Here is a 22,741-nt window from a genome sequence, read left to right as displayed (position 1 = left end):
ATTTATTTTAGGATCTAAAAGTTTAATGCCTACAAGTTTAATATTTACAGAAACAGAGAGAATTGAATTTTGCAAACTGTGATGATAAATGTTATTTTATGTATTGCATAAAAATGTATTTTAATATCTAAAAAAATTTGTTTCTTCTGTCAATTAAAATGATACACTGAAAACAATGAATCACTTTCATAATTTTAATATTGGTCATAATTCAGTTAAGTAATGCAATGAAGTTAGCAATACAAAATACCTATAAAATAAGAAGAATGTTAACGAAATACTGATATAATAATGAAAAAGATAGTTCATAATAATTATATGCATAATTTAGAATTGAAATCACTACATTATTGGTTTAAAAGCACTCTGTCACAAAATCCCACAATTAGATATGGTAATATATTTAAGATTATGCAAAATACAATACATAAGACTGAAATGTCAAATATAAATACTGATATTCAACAATTTCGAAAGTAAGATATCAAAAATCAACTTAATAGTATAACGATATAAAATTGATTATCTTTATTTAGTTTTACTCAGAAATCACATGATAATTTTTATAATAAAGCAATATTAAGAAATGTTTTTGGATACTGGAAGATCTATGTTATACACAAATTACATACAAGAAGAGCTAAATATAAAGCAGATTATTTTTATCACAAAAAATTACAGAAAAAGGTTTTGAATGCGTTATCAAAAAATGTATTATTAAAATGGAAAAATATTGTTTCATTTATGGATAAGTGCACTAATGACCCTATAGTTTCTGTCAATTATAAAAAAGCAGAGGCACATTATTCTAAATCTTTATTAAGAAATTATTTTAAATATTGGAATAATTGTGTTTCAATGATAAATAAGAAAAGAGACTTATTAGAAAAATCTGTAGCTTTCTACAATATATATTGTTTGAAAAACTGTATTACAAATTGGAAATTATATGTAGCATTACAAAAGGAGAAAAAAATCATAAAAGATAAAATTGATAAGGTAATGTTAATTTAATAATTAACACTTGACTCGTGTAATTAAGTTCTAATTTGTAAATAACTTTCAATTTAGGCACGTAAATTTTATGCAAAGAAAGTTTTACAAACTTTCATAAGAATTTGGATTAATAGTTGTGAATTTATATTACAAAGAAGTAAAATAGCACATGCAATTATGCATTATAAAAGTAAATTGTTAATAAAATATTTTAATGCTTGGAAAATATATCATGAATACAAACTAAAAAAGTTAAATATAGAAGAACGTGTTTCTGTATACAATAGAACAAAATTGTTAAAACGATATTTTGAACATTTTATATCGGTAGGATTTTTAATTGATCCATGAATTGCATTTACCATTGTTCTTATTAAATTTTATTTTTCCATGTAGTGTGTAAAGGAATCCATCACAGAGAAGACAATGAATGAAAATATCGAAATGTTTTACAACTTCAAACTTGTACAAAAGACATTCTTTGCATGGCAAGACTGGTATAATATGAGTCTACAAAATTCAATAAAAAGTCATGAAATTAGAAACATATTTGAAAAGAGAAAAAAGAGTATAATGTTCAATAATTGGCGTTTATATATAATTAAAAAAAAATGCAACAGAAGAAAGATACTTACAGCGGGCAATTTTTATGAAAAAAAGTTGACAATTAAAACTTTAAAGAAGTTTTATAATTATGCTGCTTATAGAAAAGAGAAAAGAATTAGATTATCTTATTTAAACGATAAAAGTAAGGAAATTATGCGACGATTGCAATATATTTACATAGAAAAATGGAGAAATGCGCTTTGCAGTGTTATACAAGAGAAACAAAAGTTATATCAAGCGATTCAATTTTGGGAATTGAATGTAACTCGTAAATACTTTTTCAATTGGATAGAATTTTCTCGGCAGTACAAAATAAAAATGGTTCGTAAACAAGAATTAAATGAGATTGCCATTGGTTTCTTATTGAAAAGATTTATTTTACATTGGCACTTCAAGTTACAAGATGTTCTCTATATACGTAAAAAAGAATTTCTTGCAATTTCCATGATGGAACACAAAATTTTGAGAAAGTACTTTCTGCTTTGGGAACAGTATATTGCACAAAAAGTGAAAATGAACGATGATGTGAAAGTGGCAATGAAATTACATAAACAGCTCTTGTTACGAGAAGGACTTAAAGAAATTTTAAGAAATTCCCTTTATAATATCGATTACCAACGTGATTTACAATTAGGAAATGCAGTAATGAGATCATTTCAAAATTTTGAAATTTTAAAAGAATACTTCGATAAATGGCACTCATTCGTTTATATAAAAAAGAAATCAGTATCTGTCTGCAAAATTACAGATAGTGATGAATTTCAGTTTAAGCGTATTCAAATTCCATGTAATAATATATATAATAATTTTGAAACTTGCTTAGTTTTACCAGAATATATGATGAAAAAAGATACAATTTTAAATGCATATAATTCATTTCACAAGTTTTCGCGGAAAAGCTGGTTATTTGATTAATTTTAATCACTTTAGAATAACAATATCTTAATTAAAAAAGTACAGTATAAATAGTAAGAAATATATCTCTAGAAACCATTTATTATATATATACAGTGTGTTGCCGAAGAATATGTACATATAATACAAGCAGGCGTAAGGTGATTCCTTATGAGAAAGTAAGAAAATATAAAATAACATTTTTTCGTATAACACTTCGTTTTTGCGAAAATCGAGTTTGGAAATTTGTCAAGTATATTTGAACATTGCTAATTCCAGATTAGATAGAAATAAATAATCAGATTATTTTACATATGAAAATAAGTCAGAAATGTAGAATAAAATTTATTCACAAGATACTTTGTTTCCGAGAAAAATAAGTTTGAAAAATTATACATGTACACTAGGACAATTCTTAACTAAACACGTTCAAATTCTATTTTCTTGAAAATTAAGAGGAAAAATGAATTGGAAAATTTTATATCACACTTTCTATCTATTTTCGTATGCAGAATAACCTTTTTCTGACTGTTTATTCCAAGGAGTAATTAGCCAAATTCAAGTACACTCGACAAATTTTCGAATTCGCTTTTCTTGAAAACTAAGCCTTGGATGAGAGAGTTTTATTTTGTGTTGTGAATTATCTCCGTATAATACAATTACAGTATTATTTTCATAAACGAAATGCATTAAAAGATTTTCTTATGAAAATGCTTATTTACATTTACTATAATTAATGAAATTATAAGAATCTTAAGAAACGCTATTATAGCGATCACGATTCGTTATATCCGAAGTCATCGTTAATACAATCTTACACAAAATCATTCAAAATAGCAATATCGTCTAAGAGAGATAATATATACAAACTCCAGAATGCGCCGTTTATTCTCTTACTATTATTTCTTCCGTTTTAATTTCTTTAATTCACTCTGTTGCACCGAAGCTTCTCCAAAGATTTCTTTTACCTTGCGTTTACGTTCTTCATCGCTCTTAATCTGTTGTTTTATTTGTAGTTTCGTTAAGAAAGCTCTTCGTATTTCACCTCTCATTTATTTTTTATACTTGTCTCATTTACTTTTATACTGTGCAACAACTTTTCTCTTTCAGCTTTCTCCTTGGACATAATCTTATGTTTCTTACCGTCATATCTGTAAAAAATATACGAAACTTAATAACATTCTTGAATTTATAAAACGATGTGTTTTGAAATTGTAAGTTCAATTTTTACATACATTGGTTCAATTCACGGTCCATATAGTCTTAATGGTTTTGGTTTCTTCTTTTCAACCATAATATATTTTAATTTTTTATTCTTTAGTTTTTCCAAATCTTTTCGTAATTGCATAATATGTTTCTTCACTTTTGGTGGATATTTATCAAAAGAATTTGATTTAAGCAATTTTAAAATTGGTTCGAATATCGAATACACAGCTTCCAGTTCTTCTAGATGATTTTTAAATTCTCCCAATAAATTTACAGCTATTAATAATACCCTTATTTTGAAATCATCGTCTAAGGGTCCGTCTATCAGATCGGACGCTTTCATATAGCTACTACTTGGATTAACATCTAACTTAGATCGATCTTCGTCTAGTATTAATAAATTTTCTGAGTGTTTGATTCCTTTAGAGATTGGTATCGTTTTTATATCTTGAATTAGATGTTTAGGGCTGGATACGTAAATTATTGCGTGTAAGAAATTTATCACACATGGAGCAAATCGTTTACTTAATACCGTATACTGTGAATGTGGATGAAATATTATTAATGTAGTGTATTGCATTTCCACATAATATGTTTGTGTATAAAAATATAATAGCAGTAGTAACAATTACCTCTAATATAAGTGTACATATAAAAAGACCCTTTGAAATATCTATTTTATTTTTAATACGACATCTAAATAGTATTTCAGACATAAATATTGCACAGGCAGTAGTTACAGGATGTCTAAAATCAGACGTTGGAAATATCAAAGAAGCCAATTTGAAGAAAATAAGCTGAAAAAAAAGATTTTTATTAGAAGATTATAATTAATTACTGTTGAAAATATATTTCTAATATAATTACACGTTAAACATACTGTATCTAGGCCAGGGTATTTCTTCTTATCTTCCTCAAAGTCGTCGTGCTTTTCTTTGATTATTCTTTGTATAACAGATTTGGCATTTTGTGGATTTAGACGAGCAAGATCGTATAAGAAAGGAGACAATCTGAAATAAATATGTGTAATATAATATAGATATAATACAAGTAAATAAATTTTATTAGAAATTTATATATTACCTGTCAATAATTTGGAAACCATTAACTATGCTTCCAACATCATTTCCTATAACATGATTATTTACATGTTGTAACAAAAATAAAAATAAATTTGACAACTTTCCTTCGTCTGTATTATTCGTTGGGCAATGATTACATTTAATTATACGATCTACGATAATCGATTGGTAATCAGCATTATAATTTTGCAAATATTCTTGTAACTCTTCAAACTTTTCTGGTACTTTATAGGTGTAAGGTAATTCCTTCCTTATATTTTCCATGACCTTTCCCTTTTTAAAAGATCTGGGTATTTATGGTTTCTTATCAGTTATCATCAGTTCTTAACAGTTATCATCTGCTGGGACTTTGTTATTTACAATTTCTGACATAAAACCATCATCAAGATCATCTGCAGGTTTGTGTTTAATCTCATTCCGATCATAATTAACGTCGTTTTTTAAACAAGGTATATTTCTTTAATTATTATAAACATATACATTTATAAATATATAGTATAATCATGAATTCAAAACTTACCCCGTTAAAAGAACGACGTGTTAGATTATCCAATGAATATAAAGCTTTAAAAGCAGGATACAGTATGTTCCTGATATTGCAAATTAAAATAAGACGTCGTTATTCAATTACAATGTTGTTAAAGATTGTATTCGATAAGCTTCTCTTTAGGACTAAACGTGTACCGCTACCAACATGTATACGTATACCTTAACGGAGAGAAAATGTCAGTGCTCACGCTTATGGAAAATGGTTGTCTCTGGACTAGTAGTGCTGCACCATGCGGCTAAGTGCTGAGTTTAATTGACGTTAGCATGTACAAGAACCTATAAAATTAAGGATCTGCCGCGTTTGTTTGTACACTAGCATAGACAAGAACCTATTTCATTGTACGGTTTTATGGAAAAGTTTATATCTACTTTTCTACCCAAAATGGACAAGTGTGAGAATGACAAAATGGCAACATGACAAAATAATGAAACTAATTATAGGTTGCCTAAGAAAGAGAAATTAATCGTTTACTATATTTTTTATAGAGAGGAAATTTCCTCTCAGCGTTTTCGGATTTGTGTTTTAGTTATTGACAATTAAAAATCGGTCAAAATATCCCTGCACGTGAGCAAACCTCCTTACATGAACGAAAGTAGGTCAGCCTAAGCAGCGGAACGCACAGATATCCTCAAATAATAATTGTAACTGTAATAGTAATAACCAACGATTGTTTTTTTAGTTAATTTGTTAAATATGCTTTCGAATGTACTACAGTTGATTTTATAAAAAAAGACAAAGTATGCGCTACAGCTTCGTTATTTGATATTAAATGGACTTTTCAGGGACATGAAAGTACAATCAAGAATACACGAATTCGAGTTTATCGACGAAGAAAACGAAACTTCTCACCTGTCTTTACCTTTACCTGATAAGGCAGATTGCAATAGGCTTCTTTCTGTGAGAGCTATTTGTTTCAGATAAGAAAATAATGCATACATCTACATGATATATCTTTTATTAGGAAGTTCAAAAGAAAAAGAAAACATTTGCTATTACATTTTTTTTGTTTCACACCAATACAAAATACAGAGGTTTGTGACCGATTACTAGTAGTGTTTAACGGAAACGATAATAAAGATAAAGATGGTGATTCTGGTGTAGTCTATTCAGCAGGAAACATTCAGAAAGAAGTTACACTACGTTGAAACCGCGAATAGTTTGACACAGTGGAAGTAGAAAAAATAAAGTGTGTTTTTCCATTTCTTTTAGGAAATTCTTATTTTTTTCGTTGACTCTTCCAATTTACTGGAGCTTTACGTAGATCATTGTTGTTAGACAAGTATATTAAATTGCGCTGGTATTGGTAAATAGAACTGTTTCACAAACAGAATAAAAATGATATTACCAATTTTTCGAACAGTCATGTCGATCGAAATGAACAATTTAATATACACGCCTGACGACAAAAGCCTATTATAGATTCTTCGTATTCTTTACGTATAAATTAGATGTTATTGATGTAAACATCCCGAATCGACATATTGTAATAGGAAAAAATAAAATAAATTTATCATAATTACGAGTCCTAGCTTTAATTTTAAATCGTAAGAACATCTACCATGGAACATTGATTCTTTTTACACTTTATCTTTAAATTTACGAAGATTACACGGTCTGCTGTAATTCGGATAAATTAATGAAAGTATTGTTGTTGGCTTTTGAACCATTTGTATTATTAGGCGGGAAGATTAGAGGATTTAAATTATTGTCCGGCGTACTAACGCTGTGTTTCCGGTATTTCGGTGTTGGTGGCCTTAGATCTGGTTCGGAGCAACCCCTTAACCAGTAAGAAGTTACTCGCCCCTTCCCCTTTAATTCCACTTCACCTCTGAGCTCCAAATCGAATGTTCCAAACTTATCCAATATACATTTTGTTGCTTCAGAAATGTGTATGCGTAGCGCTATATCAAAAATATATTTAAGAAAAGGATTGGAATGAAAAAAAACAAAAGGGAATATCAGTGATCCAAAGTGATTCAAAGTTTCTTTTTTTTTTTTTTTTAAATAAATTTGGAATTAGAATTAAAATTTAATGATATATAGTTATATAGAAATACTAATATCACGAGGTTTTCCGGAAATGATTTAAAATGACTTACGTAGTCCCGAAGACTCCATCCTTGATGCGGTATTTACTGTATCACCAAAAAGACAATAATGTGGCATCTTTTGACCAACTACACCCGCGCAAACAGGTCCACTGTGTACACCGATTCTAACACTGAGCTGTGCGTTCTGTTTATGCATTATAGTGAAGGAACGTACAGAATCGAGAATCGCTAGAGCCATCAGGGCAATTTCTCTCACGTGTTCATTGCCGTTTCTTTCTGGCAAGCCAGACACTACCATGTATGCATCTCCTATTGTTTCCACCTTAGTTTAATTATATTACATGTTAGTAGCAATGCGAGCATCTTATTCAAAATTCTAATAACTGCAATAAGTTACGGATATTTATGAAAATAAATTGAATAAAATGGATTTTAATCCATATTTAATTAGAATTTTTCATATTTTCATATTTTTCTGGATATAACTAAAAAAAGTAAAATCTAAATATAGCGAGTACTTTACTTCGGATGTTTTACACATTTATCATCTTTAAATTTTTCATAAGTTCATAAATATCCGTAGTTGAGCAACAGCTTTGGATTTAGTTTTGGTAATTGATATCGCGAAGTACCTTGTAAACATCGTAGAATTCGATGATGCGATCGAAAGTACTGTAGAGGTCGTTTAAAAAATCCACCACTTCCATTGGTGTACTTTGTGCACAGAGAGCTGTGAAACCAACTATGTCACTGAAATAAATTGTCACGCACTCGAATTGTTCTGGTTGAACCAGCTCTCCAGCCATTAACTGACACGCCACTTGCCTGTGATATTTTAATTATAAATAAACATAGAAATTCTTTTATTCGCGAAAGAAACAGCGTTTAGAAATATTAAGAAACGTAGAAATCTTAAGAAATTTCGGATTTAGAAATATTTGAAATATATCGTTACCTTGGAAGCACTTGATACAGAAGTTCTTCGCTACGTCGTTTTTCTAGACTTAACTGTTCCGTTTTCTCCTCTACAAGGGCTTCTAAATTATTCGCATACTGTTCCATACGTCTTAATAGATCGTCCATTAAATTTTCACAGTAGCCTCTGCAATGTTACGTCATTTTCAGTTTTAGATAAAGACGCTTTGTCGAAGAAAAGAAATTTGTATTTCTTTTTACGGAGAAATACAAGACTTACTTCATAATGCCACGTATTGTTTCGCGAATTGCATGAAATGTTGGTCGTTCTTCTGGGATTTCGTTCCAGCATTTCTCCATAAGGGATAAGATATCGGGTGGGCAGTCTTTTGGTGTCACTTCCGGTCTGAATGATGGCGTTTCTGATGCTGCAACCCGGCCGACGATCTTTGGGCAATTTGTACAGGAATTATTGACAATATGTAAGCGGGAAAAGCTAATCTAACACGATATAAATATTTCAATACTTAACAATATTAATAGAAATGTATAGCATTAATAGAAATGTCAGGATGTGGCATGATACTTGAACATGATTACAGTAAATCATAGCAAATCGCGGTAAATCGCATTAAAAGATTAATCTTTATCGTTGTTCTGCAAATAATAATAGTGATTAATAGTCATTAATTTTTTTTATTTTTCTGTAATTATCTTTGCAATTATTTTTTTTTCTGTTATCAATTTTATAGTTATTTTCTATAATTCTTACTGTAATTGGATATCATACGACATTCTAAAAATTATGTCAAAATTTCTATCGTACCTCTTGGGAAGTCATAAACGATTTCACAGATTCGTATGGGCCACCACGAACCACGATTTCCTCTAGGATGATCGCGAAACTGTAAACATCCCCTTTCTGAGTTGCTGCACTGCCTGGTGTCACGGTTAATGACAACAGTTCCGGGGCGATCCAGAGCAATTCTATCAAACAATAATCGCATAATGGTCAATAACGTTCCATTCATTTTTCATAAACCGGTCTTACGTACTGGTATAATAATTATCATCCATTATTAAGTCAGACGGGGTAGTGAGTGTTTTGAGACCAAAGTCTGAAATTTTTAAGACGAAACGGCCATCGATTAAGCAGTTGCAGGATCGAAGCTTTCCATGTGCTGATACCTCGCTGGCGTGAAGATAAGACATTCCCTGAAAAAATGAAACTTTTTTTGTATTTATAAAATTCTAGTAATATTATGCAAATAACGAAATTTGAGGTAAATATAAATAAAAGAACTTTTAGGTAAATTTGAAATATATTATTATCTGTGTTGTTTAATATAGAATTGAAATTCTGCATAGTTGGATGAAATGAACCTGTGACGCAACACGTGCACCTGCTGTACCTTAACGATGTCGTGGATTAGAGACATTCGAAAATTCCAATCCAATTTAATAGCTTCGTTCTCTAGGACGTCTTTCAAGGAACCTCGAGGACAATACTCTGTCAAGATTAACACGGTCGGTGATGGAGAACAGAGACAAGCGCCGATAAATCTGAAATTCGTTTGTAACATTTCATCTAGCGAATGATAGTTTGTTTTCAATATTATAACGTTATGTTGCTACACGATCATATTATTAACATACCTGACAGTATTTTCCGATGTAACGTCTCGAACTTGTTTAATCTCCCATAATAATTTCTTGGTGACGTCAACTACTTTCTTTTTAGTGACTTTTTTAATAGCCACTCTTTCTCCTTTGTAAATTCCAACGGTGGTGAATACCGTAGTTGGAGGTAAGGATTCGCAGCTGAATTGCGATCCACGACGAATACGCTGCTCCAATCCAAAATTCTGTAAAAACAGAGTTGATTTTATTATGTTTTCTTCGTTCGACTCGTCAGTATTCACCTCAGCTATCGCTTGGTGTAGATTAATTTTCGAAGAGAACGGTTTCCCTATTTCTAGAAGCAGTTCTTCAGGTCTGATTCTCCAGGACATGTTGTTCAGATCAGCCGACACCCTTAAATGTCTGCAAATATACGTGCATAAATGTTATTCTGTACAATTATTCTGGACAAAAGTGTATATTTAACACAAATTTCAACACTCTTGGCAAAAAATTCTATACAAAATCGTATAATATTATATATAATATGTATAAATAATATGTATAATGTCTGTAAAATGGAAATATTACTAGCCTGTACAACACATATATTGCGGTAACAGCAACGAGTAGGAACACAACGAGGGCCAAACTGCTATAAGCGACAAAAGTATACGCTTCAGTCCTGGACGTGCAAGAAGGATCGTTTCCTAGAAATCCACACTCCGGAACATCGGCAGGAGGACCTTCTCTTCCTCCGGGCCAATGAATCTTCTTCCCAGCCACGGGACTATATTCTCGATTTAATCCTAAATAGTGCGCAACGACTTCAAACCTAGAAAATTTCGAAGGAATATTAGCTCTGCATAAATTTACAGAACAATGTCTAATTGCGGTATACGCGATACATATGTATATATGCTTCGTCAAAATTCTGCTTGGTATTCAAAGTAAATTCGAGGGTTTCACAGTGGCGGCGGTTTTGGTTCGAATGTACTCGGTTGACTGATAGAATGGCGGTTGATTAGCAAACGGATCGGAGGAATGGCTGGCTTAATTGACGCTGACCTTCCCGTGATAGGATCTAAATCCAGGATACTGTAGTCCGCGTCGCGATCTCCATTGTCGTCGATCCTCACGTGCCCCGTAATACCAATGAAGTCTCGGTCCCACATTCTCCTCGTTATCGATATGCCGTCTGTGATATCTCCATCCTCGGACAGAGTTTCGTTCAATGCCATTCCGAGCAAATATACGCCATCGTAGAAAGCTCCGATAAAGAAATTCACCTGGAACGCCATAAGACCTGTTCATTATGCTTGTCGTTTATTCGATTATTATCTAGTATTATTATTTCATTTTACTCGATGGATTCTTTTAAAATAAAAAAGGAATTCTTTTAAAATATAGTAAAAGTTTTATTACGTTTCTTATGTTATTCGATGGATATTGGTTTTTTGGCAGCTTGAAAGTACAACACTATCGTCCGCGAACACTCGTTAAATATTTATTAGTTTAGTTATCTTTATCCGGTATTTATAGGCTAATAGGAATACCAATACCTCTTCTCCTTCCGAGAAAGAATAATTGTAGTCGGTTTGAGCTCTTTGGCGAACAGTGTCAGCAAAATCTTGAAATCTCGGACTGGTTGGTTGTAAAAGAGATACTCTGAGCAGTGCCTCGTACGCTTTTCTAGCAATGGCATCATCCTCGTCGTCAACCTGCCAATCGTGGTCACCCCAATAGGCTCCCTGAATTTTTATTAAAAAGGGAAAGAAATTTGTTTGTCCGTCTTGTATAACACTTCCGTATATGTAAGTTTTCGAATTTCAATTTCAATTCCAATTAAAGCGTTCTGACTTGGATTTTAAATTTGAATTCGAATTGAACATTTCTAACACGCTAATTTTATTCATCCATATAAATTTCTTCCTACACGTATTTAATGAAATTAATCGCATATTTATTTATATCTGATATGACTGGTCGGCTGAGTGCCGACTGATTTTAATAGTTTCGCATCTGTAAAGGAAGCTTTGAAGATTCTTCTGCATCGCTTAATTGTGACATTGTTGCACGCTACTTTTATTTCATCTATCGTTGATTTACCTATTTTAGTTCGAAAAATCGGTCTACTTTCGCCAAGTTAAAGAATAATGGACGCTTTAAACCATTTTTTCGTAACATAGAAAAAAGATTTTCGTAATTTTCAGAAAAGTATCGAGTTATTAAATCTCTTGTCGATTGGTAGCTTATTAACCACCCTATGTTTAGAAGAGAAACTTTCGTTTTACTTGAAATATTTCAACATCGAGGAACGCCCAATCTCCCCTCGTCATTTCCAAGTCGTGAGCAGCCAACATGAACTTTCTAACCAGAGTTCCTCGAACGCTAAGGATCAGCACTGTCGGAAAACGAATGACGTGTTAATTTCGTTGGAAATGTTAATTTGAAAGAAATCCAGATATATATGTGACGTTTACCTCGTGCATACATACTAGCATCGCGCAAATAATAATGGTACGATTCGTCCTCGGAATTTCCATCCAGTTCTCTCACGAACTTCAACAGCCCTTCTTTTCTTAAACCGTATTCCAAATTTTTCCCGACAGTCCACGAGAACAGATCGGATCTGTCCAATATCAGTGCTACGTGGGACCATCCAAATTCTTTAAATATACTAGAGAATACCAGTCGAAGTCGACACTGGCAATAAGACATCCTTGTTAGAGTTGGATATTTGCTTTTGTCTTTGAAGATTCCCTTGAAAGCAAGAATTCAGGATCGAATGATACATTCTAAGCAACTTTTGAAATATGATTTATAAATTGCAGATTAAATGAAACTTGACAGATTAAATGAAATTGAAATTACGAAATACAAAAATGCACTTGTCGCCTCTTTTACCTGTGACTTTCAGTTATTTTATTCGCGCGTATGATATACGTTTTAGTTTTATATTAGTCGCGTTAACAAGCGCGCGACTAATTAAGAATACTAACGAAGTCGTAAATAGAGATGCGGTATCAGGAGAAATATCTCATGTTCTCTTCCACCTAAATACTTCCGTTACATGCGATAATTAAGCGAAAAACGCGATCAATTAACTTAACGAACATAGAAGCATAATTACACTCTCCTTACCGAGCTTTCGTTCTTCCATTTATTGATTCTCCCAAGGATACCCGATGTTACGGACAGTTCTTCCTCCGATGGCGGCTTCATTGAGTTGAAAATGTCGTAATATGAAAACGAACAGCGTTATGTAAATAATTGTTAACGAGTAGACCACGGATATAATTATATAATTTCATTCGTGTAATTTATGCTATATATATTATCTTCTTTGAACTTTCTATTAACTTTCTATAATTTAGCAGCCGATATATCCCTAAGAAAATGTCTGAGTTATCGTTAGGAATGTGGAGAGATTGGATTTTTAACAATAGATACAAATATCTTCTAAAAGCGTAAAGGTTCGTTTTCTGTTTGTCTTTGACGAGCTACATCGAATTAGAATGATCGATACTTGGTCACCCATTCCAGTGATTATGGGAGTGTTCCAATAGGCGGCGAGTTTTGCCACGGGTTCCAGAGCGAAAGCACAGGCTGGACCGATAAACGCGATCACGTTCGCCCGGAAGTGCATGTCAGCGGCTAAACCTGGTGCAGCGGATCCACTACACGATGGATAGCTGCGAATCATAGAGTTGCAGTTTTTAAAATTACATTAATTAATCGTTAATATATAACCGTATTAACCGTATAATATACCGTATAACTGTCTTTTAAAATTCACAATCCCGTTGAATAAAGTATGAAGTTTATAAAAAAAATCTACGAAACGAAACAAGATTAACGAATAGTTGTAGAATTGTATTGTACCTGGCCAATTTATAATTCTATTTTTACATTCATAATTCTACTAGAAATTACGACGAAAAAGAATTCAAAATGGAAATGTATCGAATATTAGAATAAAAAACAAACTTTGCATTTCTTTTCAATGTTTCGTAAATATTTTCGTATAACGATTTCATATGTATATCGATATTCTCGGGTTTCTAATATAATTGAGTATCGATTCGGATGTGGATATAAAAGTCTTCCGTTACGAGTGCTGAAATATTTTCGCCAACCACTGTACGCGGCAAACAACGATTTTCTCGTATTTCTCTGAAAATTGAGAAATTCCTTGACAACGAAAAGACACGAAGAAAAAGTTTGATATAACATTAAAAATCTTTTCTTCTTCGTTTGTCAAACATTATCTATTACAAAAGTTGCGAAGCTTGTTTCTTCGTCGTTCTATATACCTCTTTGGATCGATCGAAAGGAAGAAGGTCCGCTTTAACGTGACCTCCCGGTCTACTATTTGTCGGCAATCTTTCAGGATCACGTGTTTTCCTGTGCGCCGTTTTCTCCGCAACACGATCCCATTCGAGTCGACGACGGAACAAAAAGGAAGCGTGGGACAATGGGTTGTAGGAATCAAACAATACCGGGAAAAGGAACAGAGGGCAAACGAGTTGATGGATGATGGTGTTTCGTCGTGCAAACAGGTTGCGATCGAATTACCGGTCCAAGGGAAAAGAGGAAACGATCGAAACAGGGTGTTGTATACGAGAGATATCCCCGGAGAACCCGTGGAACGTTCGTAACGCACCTACGACTCGAATGATCGATAATTGTTGGGGGGGGGGGGCTGGCAGAATGCAGCGTCATTTCAAGTGTAAAGTACCACTCGGAAATAATGATAGATTTAAATCGCACCGTTGAATGGCCAATGATTGGATATACCGGTTGATCCTAGGGATATTATCACGCTCGGTCATCCTTGCCCTTCGCTACCTTCGTTAACCGATTGTGACGTGGATTAATTCGTTCTGTCGGATTAGTCTAATTCTACGTCGTTCGATCGCACAGGGGAAACCTGGCATTCGTTGGGCTTTTATTAGTTTTAGATTTACAGCGAAAGTTTCATATTCTATATCTGATATTTGGCATCGATATTTTAGTAATCGGTACTTGTTTGGCATTTGCCGGTCTTTGTATATAGTTTTTGATATTTTAATGGAATATGATAGGGGAAGAACGCGATAAATACATTTCTGTTCGTTTCCCGGTTTAAAAGTTATTTTATGACTAAATAATAGTATTTTAATATGACGCACAATGCGAAATTCGAACGAGCCTTCGGGACAAAAATGAAAATTCGCTGGCCACGTCTGCAGGCTACGTTTGCACGTTCGTAGGTCACGTTTGCACACCAGATATACATGCTCGCAGACCAGATACGCACGTTCGCATGTTTGCAGCTCACGTTCTTACACTGAAGGTAGAAAATGAAAACAATCTGTTAGATCCAACGACATAAGCTTTTTAAAAATAGCTCTTAAGGTGACAACATTTTGTAGTAGCCAAATATACAACTATAACTCTGATACTCTTTTATAAAAAATTGAAAACGTTGATATTATTTTTAACTTTTCAAAATTTACTACATTCTCCAATTTTATTCAAATTTCAGACGACTAATCTCGTTTCACCAAACAGTGGTCACGATCAACGAGTCACGGCATCGAAGGCCTGTCTTTTGTGCAAACGGCAAACGTCTGTCCAATTGGATCAATGTAATGACATGGAAGCGATGAGAACGCGTGGTCAAAAGTGAATCAGTTTACACAGCACAGGGTCGTGCGTAATACACGCAATCTAGGGCACAGACACTTTATTCTACTTCCCTTATTTTTCTTTCATTTTACGTAAACAGAAGGTCAATCGGTAGAACGCGCAAACAAGTACCAGAAGAATTACGAGCGAATTGTCGGCAAACAAAAATACGACGTAAAACCAACGACTCTACTACGCATAGACATACCTAAACGATCGGTCGTCCAAGGGTCAGGAAACGGAGGCTAGGAAACGTATCGATGGGATATTTTTTACATTCGTCTTACCTTCCTTGAACCTTGCGCAACTTTACGTTGTGCACGCTTAAGAAGTCATTTACTTCGGCCAAAGCCAAGTCGACGGCTGGACCGCATCTCTCCAGATCGAAAGGACTATTCAAGCGAGAAGCCATAAGAACGCCTACGTTGTACACTCTTGGGGAATGTTCATCATACGCTGAACAAACAAATAAAACTGAATTTATATCATTTGAAGATCGCAGTTGTTGTACATTATTGTTCTCTTTTATTTTAATGTCGCTTTAAGATAAAAAAGCAGCATCTTCGCTCTTGCAAATATCAATATTTCGTTGCATATCTATTGGTCTTTTTAAAATCAATTTTGTTACGCTCTAATAATAAAGCACGTAATAATCTTTATCAGCGACTCTGTAATTAAGTTACATCTTGAAAAAGGAACAATCTCTCGATTGCTGATATAGATACGAGTACAAAATATTTAACGAAGCAACCAACTTGCTTACATTATTTGAATTTGATTTGATAAGGACAAATTTGTACACTTTTTCATAATTAATACAGCTTGTTGGAATAAATTAACGATATAAACTCGTATTAAAAAAAAAGTGGTTTATGGACATGTATTTAAACGTGATGTTTATCAAACGCCATCGCGCTCAACAGAAACTGGATCGAGACCCAAACAAGTAGAAGAAGTCGTTGTTGTGTCAGCCATCGAAACAAATTGCACAGAAAGTATGTTTATTTCATTCATACGCACAACTGCTTGCTACATCAGAAAAACGAGGGTCGCCAAAGGTTGTATGTTTCTACTAATACTAATTTTTATACTTTTTAATATTTTATCCTTCCACGATCCTTTTCCACTCTTGTACGTATAGTTATCGATGGATCAACGATATTTTTAGTAGTTAAAATATTTTTAATAAAATTATAGCATTTGATAAAAATACTTTAACCGTTAAAAACAAACTGTTGACCTACCATTCATTAAAAAAAAAAAAAAAAAAGAGAAGACTTACGTGCTAGAATATATTTATTCGATCGTCTATTTAATTAATACGAATATTATTTAAAAAATTTAATAGAATATTTTAATCTTACCTGGAGTAACGTTGACAAAACCCATAGTCTGAGAAATCACTGCGATTACCAAAAACTTCGTACTCACGGACAACACCTGTTTGCATAAACTATTCTCCATTCTTCTCTGTTGCGATTATTTCAATAGTACAAATCGTTACATTCGGTTAATAAGAATTATTATATTTATAGCAGAAAAGGTTGAAATTAAATAATTATTATTAACAAATTCGAGAAACTTCTCTTTTATTGGATTAGTATAATTCTATCATAACTTTCGCGTAGCGTATCGCGTGACGGAACACCGGTTAGAACATATCTAAACCACCCCCGAAGAAGATTCACCCTTATATACCGATTGATATAACGCGTTCGTGTCACTTCGTCAAACATTTGTTAGAAGATTTAATGCCTTGGATGTTAGCACACGTGTGTCTCTTTTCTCAGGGAATCACGGCAAGTTACGATAAATTGTGTTGTACGCGAGCAAAATAAACTGGAATATATGCATTTCGAAGATTTGGTACATGCGCCTTGACGATTAAAGCAGGCTATGCCTGTTGCTTCTACGCATGCCTCGTGATCCCACCTTTCGATATTTTATCCAAAGGACACTTTTTCTCGTTGTTTAGGAATAGTGGAATATTTATTTCCATTTGCTGGAGGAACTTCGATATTTCCCAGACGAATATTCTTTCTCCTCTTGAGCGACGAGTTCTTCGTCCAGGAGGAGCTCGAAATTCCCCAATGCTTCCGGTGGTGGACACTTGTTCCATCTTACGCTGTGTACAATCGTGTTTTGATTGAAATAGGAAAAATCGAGTTTTTAAAAATAAATGAAGATTACAGGAGAAACATGATAACTCATATTTTCCATCTTCCATAGAAGACCAATTTTTAAATTCGATATATTGTCAACCAAATCCACGTTACTATCGTTTTATTTGATTTTGCAATTAAATATATATTTGTAATATCGTAGAATAGATTTGAATTAGAGATCGGTTGAAAATAGAAAAAACCGTGTACGTCGTCCTTCTGTGGTTCGTTTACATTTAAGAGCGCCTATGTGACTAAAGTCACCTAGTTCTTACAGAGATATGAGAAAAACAAGAAACAACGTTAGAGCAGAAGGACGGTTTCGTGTTTCAAGGGCGGACGACCGAGAGGTCAGAGTATGCGAGTCGAAAAGCGAGTGTGTTGCGAGAGTCAGAGCTAATTGAGTCGTTGAAGAGTAGAGTCGTTAGAGGTTTCGAGTTGTCGAAGAGTAGAATCGTTAGAGGTTTCGAGTCGTCGAAGAGTAGAGTCGTGAAAATTGATAGAGTTGCTAGAGAGAGAGAGTGTGTGTGTTAGATTCGTTGTGACGAGAGTGGTCAAATAACTGTAAAGTTATTTGATACAGATACGAGTATTGCATTTAGTTTCCGTTAAATAAATATCGTTCTCTGTCCAATTTATATCTGTATATTCAGTTTAATATTAATAAATTGTAAGTAATCGGAAAAAAATTTCTATCCTTATTTTTCGATATTACATATTTTTCTGATCTTCATTGAACGTTTCGAAAAATACTTATAGCACTAGTAGTAATACTAATTAATTTAAACTAGTGTAACAACTAATCTAGTATTCGTTTCTTACAAAATATCATAAACCTATCTTCTACTTTCAAAAGGTTTATATCTTCAAATTTATCAAATTTGTTTCCAATTTTTACAACTACTTTTTTCTTTATCCCGTAAAGGAATTTTCTTCAAATGTGACACTTACTCTGGGACACCCTCAGGTGGTACGACGATTGAAATTATGTTGTCGATTAATTTGTATTTTAAGATTCGATCGTTTACTGTGGTGGATGTCAACGACGGAGATGCGTTCACCTGTAGGAAATGTAGGAAAGATTGGTTACCAGAAGAAGAAATAAGGTAAATGATACTAAATACAGTTAAATAGTGAAAGGATTATTAAGAAATTGAAAAACCTCGATAAGCCACGGTTTAAGATCATTATCGATGATGATGTCATAGCCGTAGCACTCGAAGCAGTGTCGATCGTTTGCCATAACTGGAGCGACAGCTTTCAAAGAATGCACGATGCACCAAGTGATGTTTGCGAATAGCTTTTCCGTGACCGCTTTCCCACGCGTGCTTTCCAAGTATAATCTCAAATTGTGCACGCTTAATTTACCACCATGCTTGCTATTATATTCTTCCTGGAATATTCGCATGTTTTCACAACTCTATGTTGTTCTCGTTTAGTTTTTCTTATATTTCGTTCTCGAATTTTTATACATTTATGCAAAATTTAAATTGTGTAAAAGTGTTTATAAAGATATGAATTTGCATTAAAATCCGCAGTCTATTTATATTTATATATATGTTTCCTTTCTTTGTAAAAACAGAAAAAATTCACTTACACCATGCTTTTGCACAGACACGTTCGTGAGATGAACATACATATTATCTAATTCTTGAATACTAGTGTCGTACTTGACTGTACAAAATCGGCAAAATCCTAGTTTGAAGAGATACGCTTTTAATGGTCGAAAAGACGTAATAAGAACGTATAGCCTCAGATCAAACTTTTTTCCTCCTATTAGAAGCGGATTGTCAATGTACCTATGTATTTATTTTGAAAATAGGAAAATATTTTTCATTTCAACATTCTTCATTTAAGTTATGTTTTAATATTACTAATTTAGCGTCTATATATTTATAATAAAACTGTAGATTTTTTTCAAAAAGCCCCTCAGTTTTAACATAAATTAGATGAATTGTAGAGGATCATCTTGTACCTGGATATTACATACGATTCTTTCGTTAAATTTGGATTGAATGGGTTTTTTGCTTCTCGAGACCATTTCTTCAGTTTACTTAATTTATTGATTAGAAATATTCCAGCGCCTTGTGATTTGCCGCACGGTTTCATAATCCACGTGCTTTGTGGTGATTTTCGGTACTCCTCAACGAACATATTGTAGTCTAAAATAAATTTATCTTACTAAGTATTTCAACTATAATAATAACTTATTATATACAATGGCACCGATATTAATATTCGGAAGCCATATATATTTATAATACATTATGCAATATTACAACAATATTTTACCTGCCGGTAAAACAAACGTGATAGGTATGAAATCGAGATAAAGGTATTTTCCCGGGCCATCTCCTCTTTCCGCTAAAGGATTTCCCTCGCGTTCCAATTCTTTCCGGTAGCGTTTTATATTTTTCACCAACAAGTCTTTTCGAGTTAATTCGTAATGATTCGGGAAATGATTAATTATTCTACAAGTTGAGATACTACTTAATAAGTACTTACTTATAAGAAAATTGTACGAATATATTGTGTGTATCATACAGATTTCTTTTTTAGATCTGATTAGCGTTATAATAATAAGATACGACTATGACGATTATATTGTTTAAAGTTTGGAACAAGTATGAAAACGTACTTAAAAGTTGTAAATTATTTGCTACAAACTTATACTTGATAAAAAATTAGAATAAAACATGAACAATAGTTTTAAAGGTAGAATTAGTGGTAAAGATGATGTCATTAAATATTATTATTCATGTAACAAATAACTGCATATACATGTTCAACTTCGTTTGAAATTTCATCAATTAAATCACGATAGTGTCGTATCCTATTATATTATTAATGAAAATTAATGAAGGGAAAGTTTTGTATGATACACATAATTCAGGATGTTCATAAAAGTCTTATACGAGTGTTAGATACTTTCGTGCGTCACTAAATATAAAATGAACGATGAATATTTAAAAATTGTATTATGTTTTAACAAAATGGATATTTAACTGTTTGTCGTCCATCCTATATCCTGTTTCTACACTGAATATATTCCTGCACGATTGCGTGACTGCCCTAAAATAATTTTAAAAGCTTGCGTTACTTTTTCTTAATTCATTCCTTTTGTAGAATTTTCAAATAATACAAATCAGTATAAAAACATTTGGATAATACTTCTTTTCCTTCGGCAAAATAAAAAGTAATTATTACCAATAAAAATTCCAGTCATCCTCCGGACCAACTTGAACCCATCCCCTCTTCTCGAAATTATGTACTATTACAGATTTATCCACGTCCGTGCAAAACGTCACTTTCGTTTTGTCCGTTCCACTTGCCGATACTCTGTAAATGTTTAGAACTTTTCTAGAAGAAGAAAAAGATAGCTAATCATTTGCTTTATTCCGTATTGTTTAACCCTTCAGGGATAGCACGCGATTCTTTTCGTAGGACCGAATATATAAGATAAACAACCGAAGGTATAAACACCATCGAAAATACGATATACGATACGTTTTACAAACGGAGAACTACAACAGAGATAAGCAACAGAGATAAACGCATAGTCCAAGGATACAATAGGCTGGGGCCCGAAAATAGCCAAACAGTCCGTGCACATTGTACAGACACCATCCTTGATGGGTTAAGTCTTTTTCTTAATGTTGTATCACATTCGTTTTCGTTCTTGTTTACCTGCCGTGATTGTTAGATACGCTTAAATTTGTGACACGTTTATTTTCAGCTATTGTACCGGACGCCATGGTTTTCGATGAGAAAAGTTAGATCGATTCACCGTGGATACGCGAATTTTGAATGCATCCAGTCCCCGCGCATCAGGAATGTGATAAACAAGCGATAAAAATGAATCCGGAATAAAATTTGAGTCAGATACGCTTTATGCTTACGGTCAGATACGGTTACTCTTTCACATTTAATTTACGGTATATTACTACTTGTACTCTATTTTCTTCTTAACATAATTCTTCGTAACATAATTCCATAATTCCTCCACGCTTATTTAAAATTCAAATATTTTAGAGCATGCGTTGCTAATATTATTTGATCATAGCTCGCATTAACATTAATTATATTATTTACATATAATCGCAAGCATCGACAGCAATGGCACACTGAGACATTTTTGATTCCGAACAGTAAAAGATATAAACGGCACACAAATATATGAGAAATATTTTTCCAAGAAGAATACAAATTGACTCTGTTTAGTAATGCTATATTTAACATAATTTGAATTTGAACAACGAACGAATAAAGAAAAGACAATTTTTGAAACGTTCACGAATGATTCTCATAACTTCAGAAATGATTAATCGATTACTACATACCTGTATATTTCTTTGAAAAACAATAAAAATACCTGTAAAATATTACGTCTTAAATATTCGACAACTTACAAAATAGGAAACAATTAAATTATAAAAAGACAACGAAGAAATATTACGCTGTTGTATAGATTATTGTTGTTAGCCAATTTATAAAAATCATCGAATTAAAATGTAAAGGTTACCGCCATTTATAAATATCATTGAAAAACTTACTCAAAGCTTCTTTAACTTTCTTTTTGAATATCTAATTTCAGAATCTTAAAGTAGATACCTTAAAGTATTTGAATGATTTTTTCCAAAATCCCTTAAACAAGTAAACGCGTGAAAAATCACATCGAACCTTGGAGACATTGTATCATATTGGGATTAACAAGGTCTCTATATATGTAAACTTCTAATTAAATCGATCAATGGGTCGATTATCGTTTTACCTTCTCGCCATGTCTACTTGCGTTACAATATACTCTCAATCTTAAATCGATCATAATTTTCAAAAGTTTGACCGTTTTTATTACAGAATAATCCCTGCGAGAAGAAACGATTAATTTGGTTATACTGTGACAAATCAACACGTTCGATCAAGCTCGAGTGGTTTGACTTCGCGTTAAAAGACAACCGGCAGATTTCAAGTGTGTTTACATCGCTC

At 32.8% G+C, this 22,741-nt stretch overlaps 4 protein-coding genes across 5 annotated transcripts; 1 reads left to right on the top strand and 3 right to left on the bottom strand.

Moving 5' to 3' along the window:
- Positions 1-744: 744 nt before the first annotated feature.
- LOC126874111 (uncharacterized) lies at positions 745-3,686 on the top strand. 2 transcript variants are annotated; one of them, XM_050635769.1, is made up of 3 exons: positions 745-999; positions 1,072-1,323; positions 1,393-3,686. In XM_050635769.1, the coding sequence occupies exons 1-3, from the start codon at positions 745-747 to the stop codon at positions 2,515-2,517; spliced, it is 1,632 nt and encodes a 543-aa protein (XP_050491726.1). In that variant the 3' UTR covers positions 2,518-3,686. The 2 variants fall into 2 exon arrangements, with proteins under 2 accessions (XP_050491726.1, XP_050491727.1); XM_050635770.1 differs by lacking the exon at positions 1,072-1,323.
- Positions 2,581-5,559, bottom strand: LOC126874130 (nucleolar protein 14 homolog). The gene is made up of 5 exons (XM_050635828.1): positions 5,305-5,559; positions 4,786-5,176; positions 4,583-4,712; positions 4,335-4,499; positions 2,581-4,240 (listed from the first exon to the last, which is right to left on the bottom strand). Exons 2-5 carry the CDS (start codon positions 5,046-5,048, stop codon positions 3,743-3,745), a joined length of 1,056 nt encoding a protein of 351 aa, XP_050491785.1. The 5' UTR covers positions 5,049-5,176; positions 5,305-5,559; the 3' UTR covers positions 2,581-3,742.
- A 714-nt stretch (positions 5,560-6,273) lies between these two features.
- On the bottom strand, positions 6,274-17,566 carry LOC126874141 (atrial natriuretic peptide receptor 1). Its single transcript, XM_050635849.1, has 19 exons — positions 16,958-17,566; positions 15,881-16,049; positions 13,450-13,615; positions 13,065-13,139; positions 12,404-12,683; positions 12,215-12,324; positions 11,483-11,671; positions 10,989-11,209; positions 10,516-10,755; positions 10,223-10,343; positions 9,957-10,165; positions 9,713-9,863; positions 9,356-9,515; positions 9,127-9,287; positions 8,581-8,747; positions 8,341-8,487; positions 8,018-8,210; positions 7,434-7,707; positions 6,274-7,235 (listed from the first exon to the last, which is right to left on the bottom strand). Exons 1-19 carry the CDS (start codon positions 17,055-17,057, stop codon positions 6,940-6,942), a joined length of 3,429 nt encoding a protein of 1,142 aa, XP_050491806.1. The 5' UTR covers positions 17,058-17,566; the 3' UTR covers positions 6,274-6,939.
- LOC126873897 (polyglutamylase complex subunit TTLL1-like) lies at positions 17,166-22,580 on the bottom strand. Its single transcript, XM_050635230.1, has 11 exons — positions 22,527-22,580; positions 22,309-22,339; positions 22,096-22,159; positions 20,963-21,094; positions 20,762-20,827; positions 20,048-20,226; positions 19,731-19,917; positions 19,353-19,554; positions 18,918-19,148; positions 18,707-18,816; positions 17,166-17,718 (listed from the first exon to the last, which is right to left on the bottom strand). Exons 1-11 carry the CDS (start codon positions 22,578-22,580, stop codon positions 17,583-17,585), a joined length of 1,392 nt encoding a protein of 463 aa, XP_050491187.1. The 3' UTR covers positions 17,166-17,582.
- Between the last annotated feature and the right edge of the window lie 161 nt (positions 22,581-22,741).

This window comes from Bombus huntii, chromosome 15 (genome assembly GCF_024542735.1).
Source record: "Bombus huntii isolate Logan2020A chromosome 15, iyBomHunt1.1, whole genome shotgun sequence".
In the NCBI taxonomy this organism is placed as follows: Eukaryota; Metazoa; Arthropoda; class Insecta; order Hymenoptera; family Apidae; genus Bombus; species Bombus huntii.
This window is presented reverse-complemented; position numbering and strand designations above follow the sequence as displayed.

Bases quoted from the DNA above. Each gene is read 5' to 3' on its own strand.
- LOC126874111 (XM_050635769.1), top strand. From the start codon at position 745: ATGGATAAGTGCACTAATGACCCTATAGTTTCTGTCAATTATAAAAAA. The intron at 1,000-1,071 runs GTAATGTTAATT...CTTTCAATTTAG, and splicing joins TAAAAGATAAAATTGATAAG to GCACGTAAATTTTATGCAAA. The intron at 1,324-1,392 runs GTAGGATTTTTA...TTTTCCATGTAG, and splicing joins ATTTTGAACATTTTATATCG to TGTGTAAAGGAATCCATCAC.
- LOC126874130 (XM_050635828.1), bottom strand. From the start codon at position 5,048: ATGGAAAATATAAGGAAGGAATTACCTTACACCTATAAAGTACCAGAA. The intron at 4,713-4,785 runs GTAATATATAAA...TATTTATTTCAG, and splicing joins GGTTTCCAAATTATTGACAG to ATTGTCTCCTTTCTTATACG. The intron at 4,241-4,334 runs GTAATTGTTACT...CCACATTCACAG, and splicing joins TATGTACACTTATATTAGAG to TATACGGTATTAAGTAAACG.
- LOC126874141 (XM_050635849.1), bottom strand. From the start codon at position 17,057: ATGGAGAATAGTTTATGCAAACAGGTGTTGTCCGTGAGTACGAAGTTT. The intron at 9,516-9,712 runs GTACAGCAGGTG...TCATTTTTTCAG, and splicing joins TAATCCACGACATCGTTAAG to GGAATGTCTTATCTTCACGC. The intron at 9,288-9,355 runs GTACGTAAGACC...ATTGTTTGATAG, and splicing joins GGATGATAATTATTATACCA to AATTGCTCTGGATCGCCCCG.
- LOC126873897 (XM_050635230.1), bottom strand. From the start codon at position 22,580: ATGATCGATTTAAGATTGAGAGTATATTGTAACGCAAGTAGACATGGC. The intron at 22,340-22,526 runs GTAAAACGATAA...TTCTGAAATTAG, and splicing joins CAAGTAGACATGGCGAGAAG to ATATTCAAAAAGAAAGTTAA. The intron at 18,817-18,917 runs GTTTTTCAATTT...CATTTCCTACAG, and splicing joins TTAAACCGTGGCTTATCGAG to GTGAACGCATCTCCGTCGTT.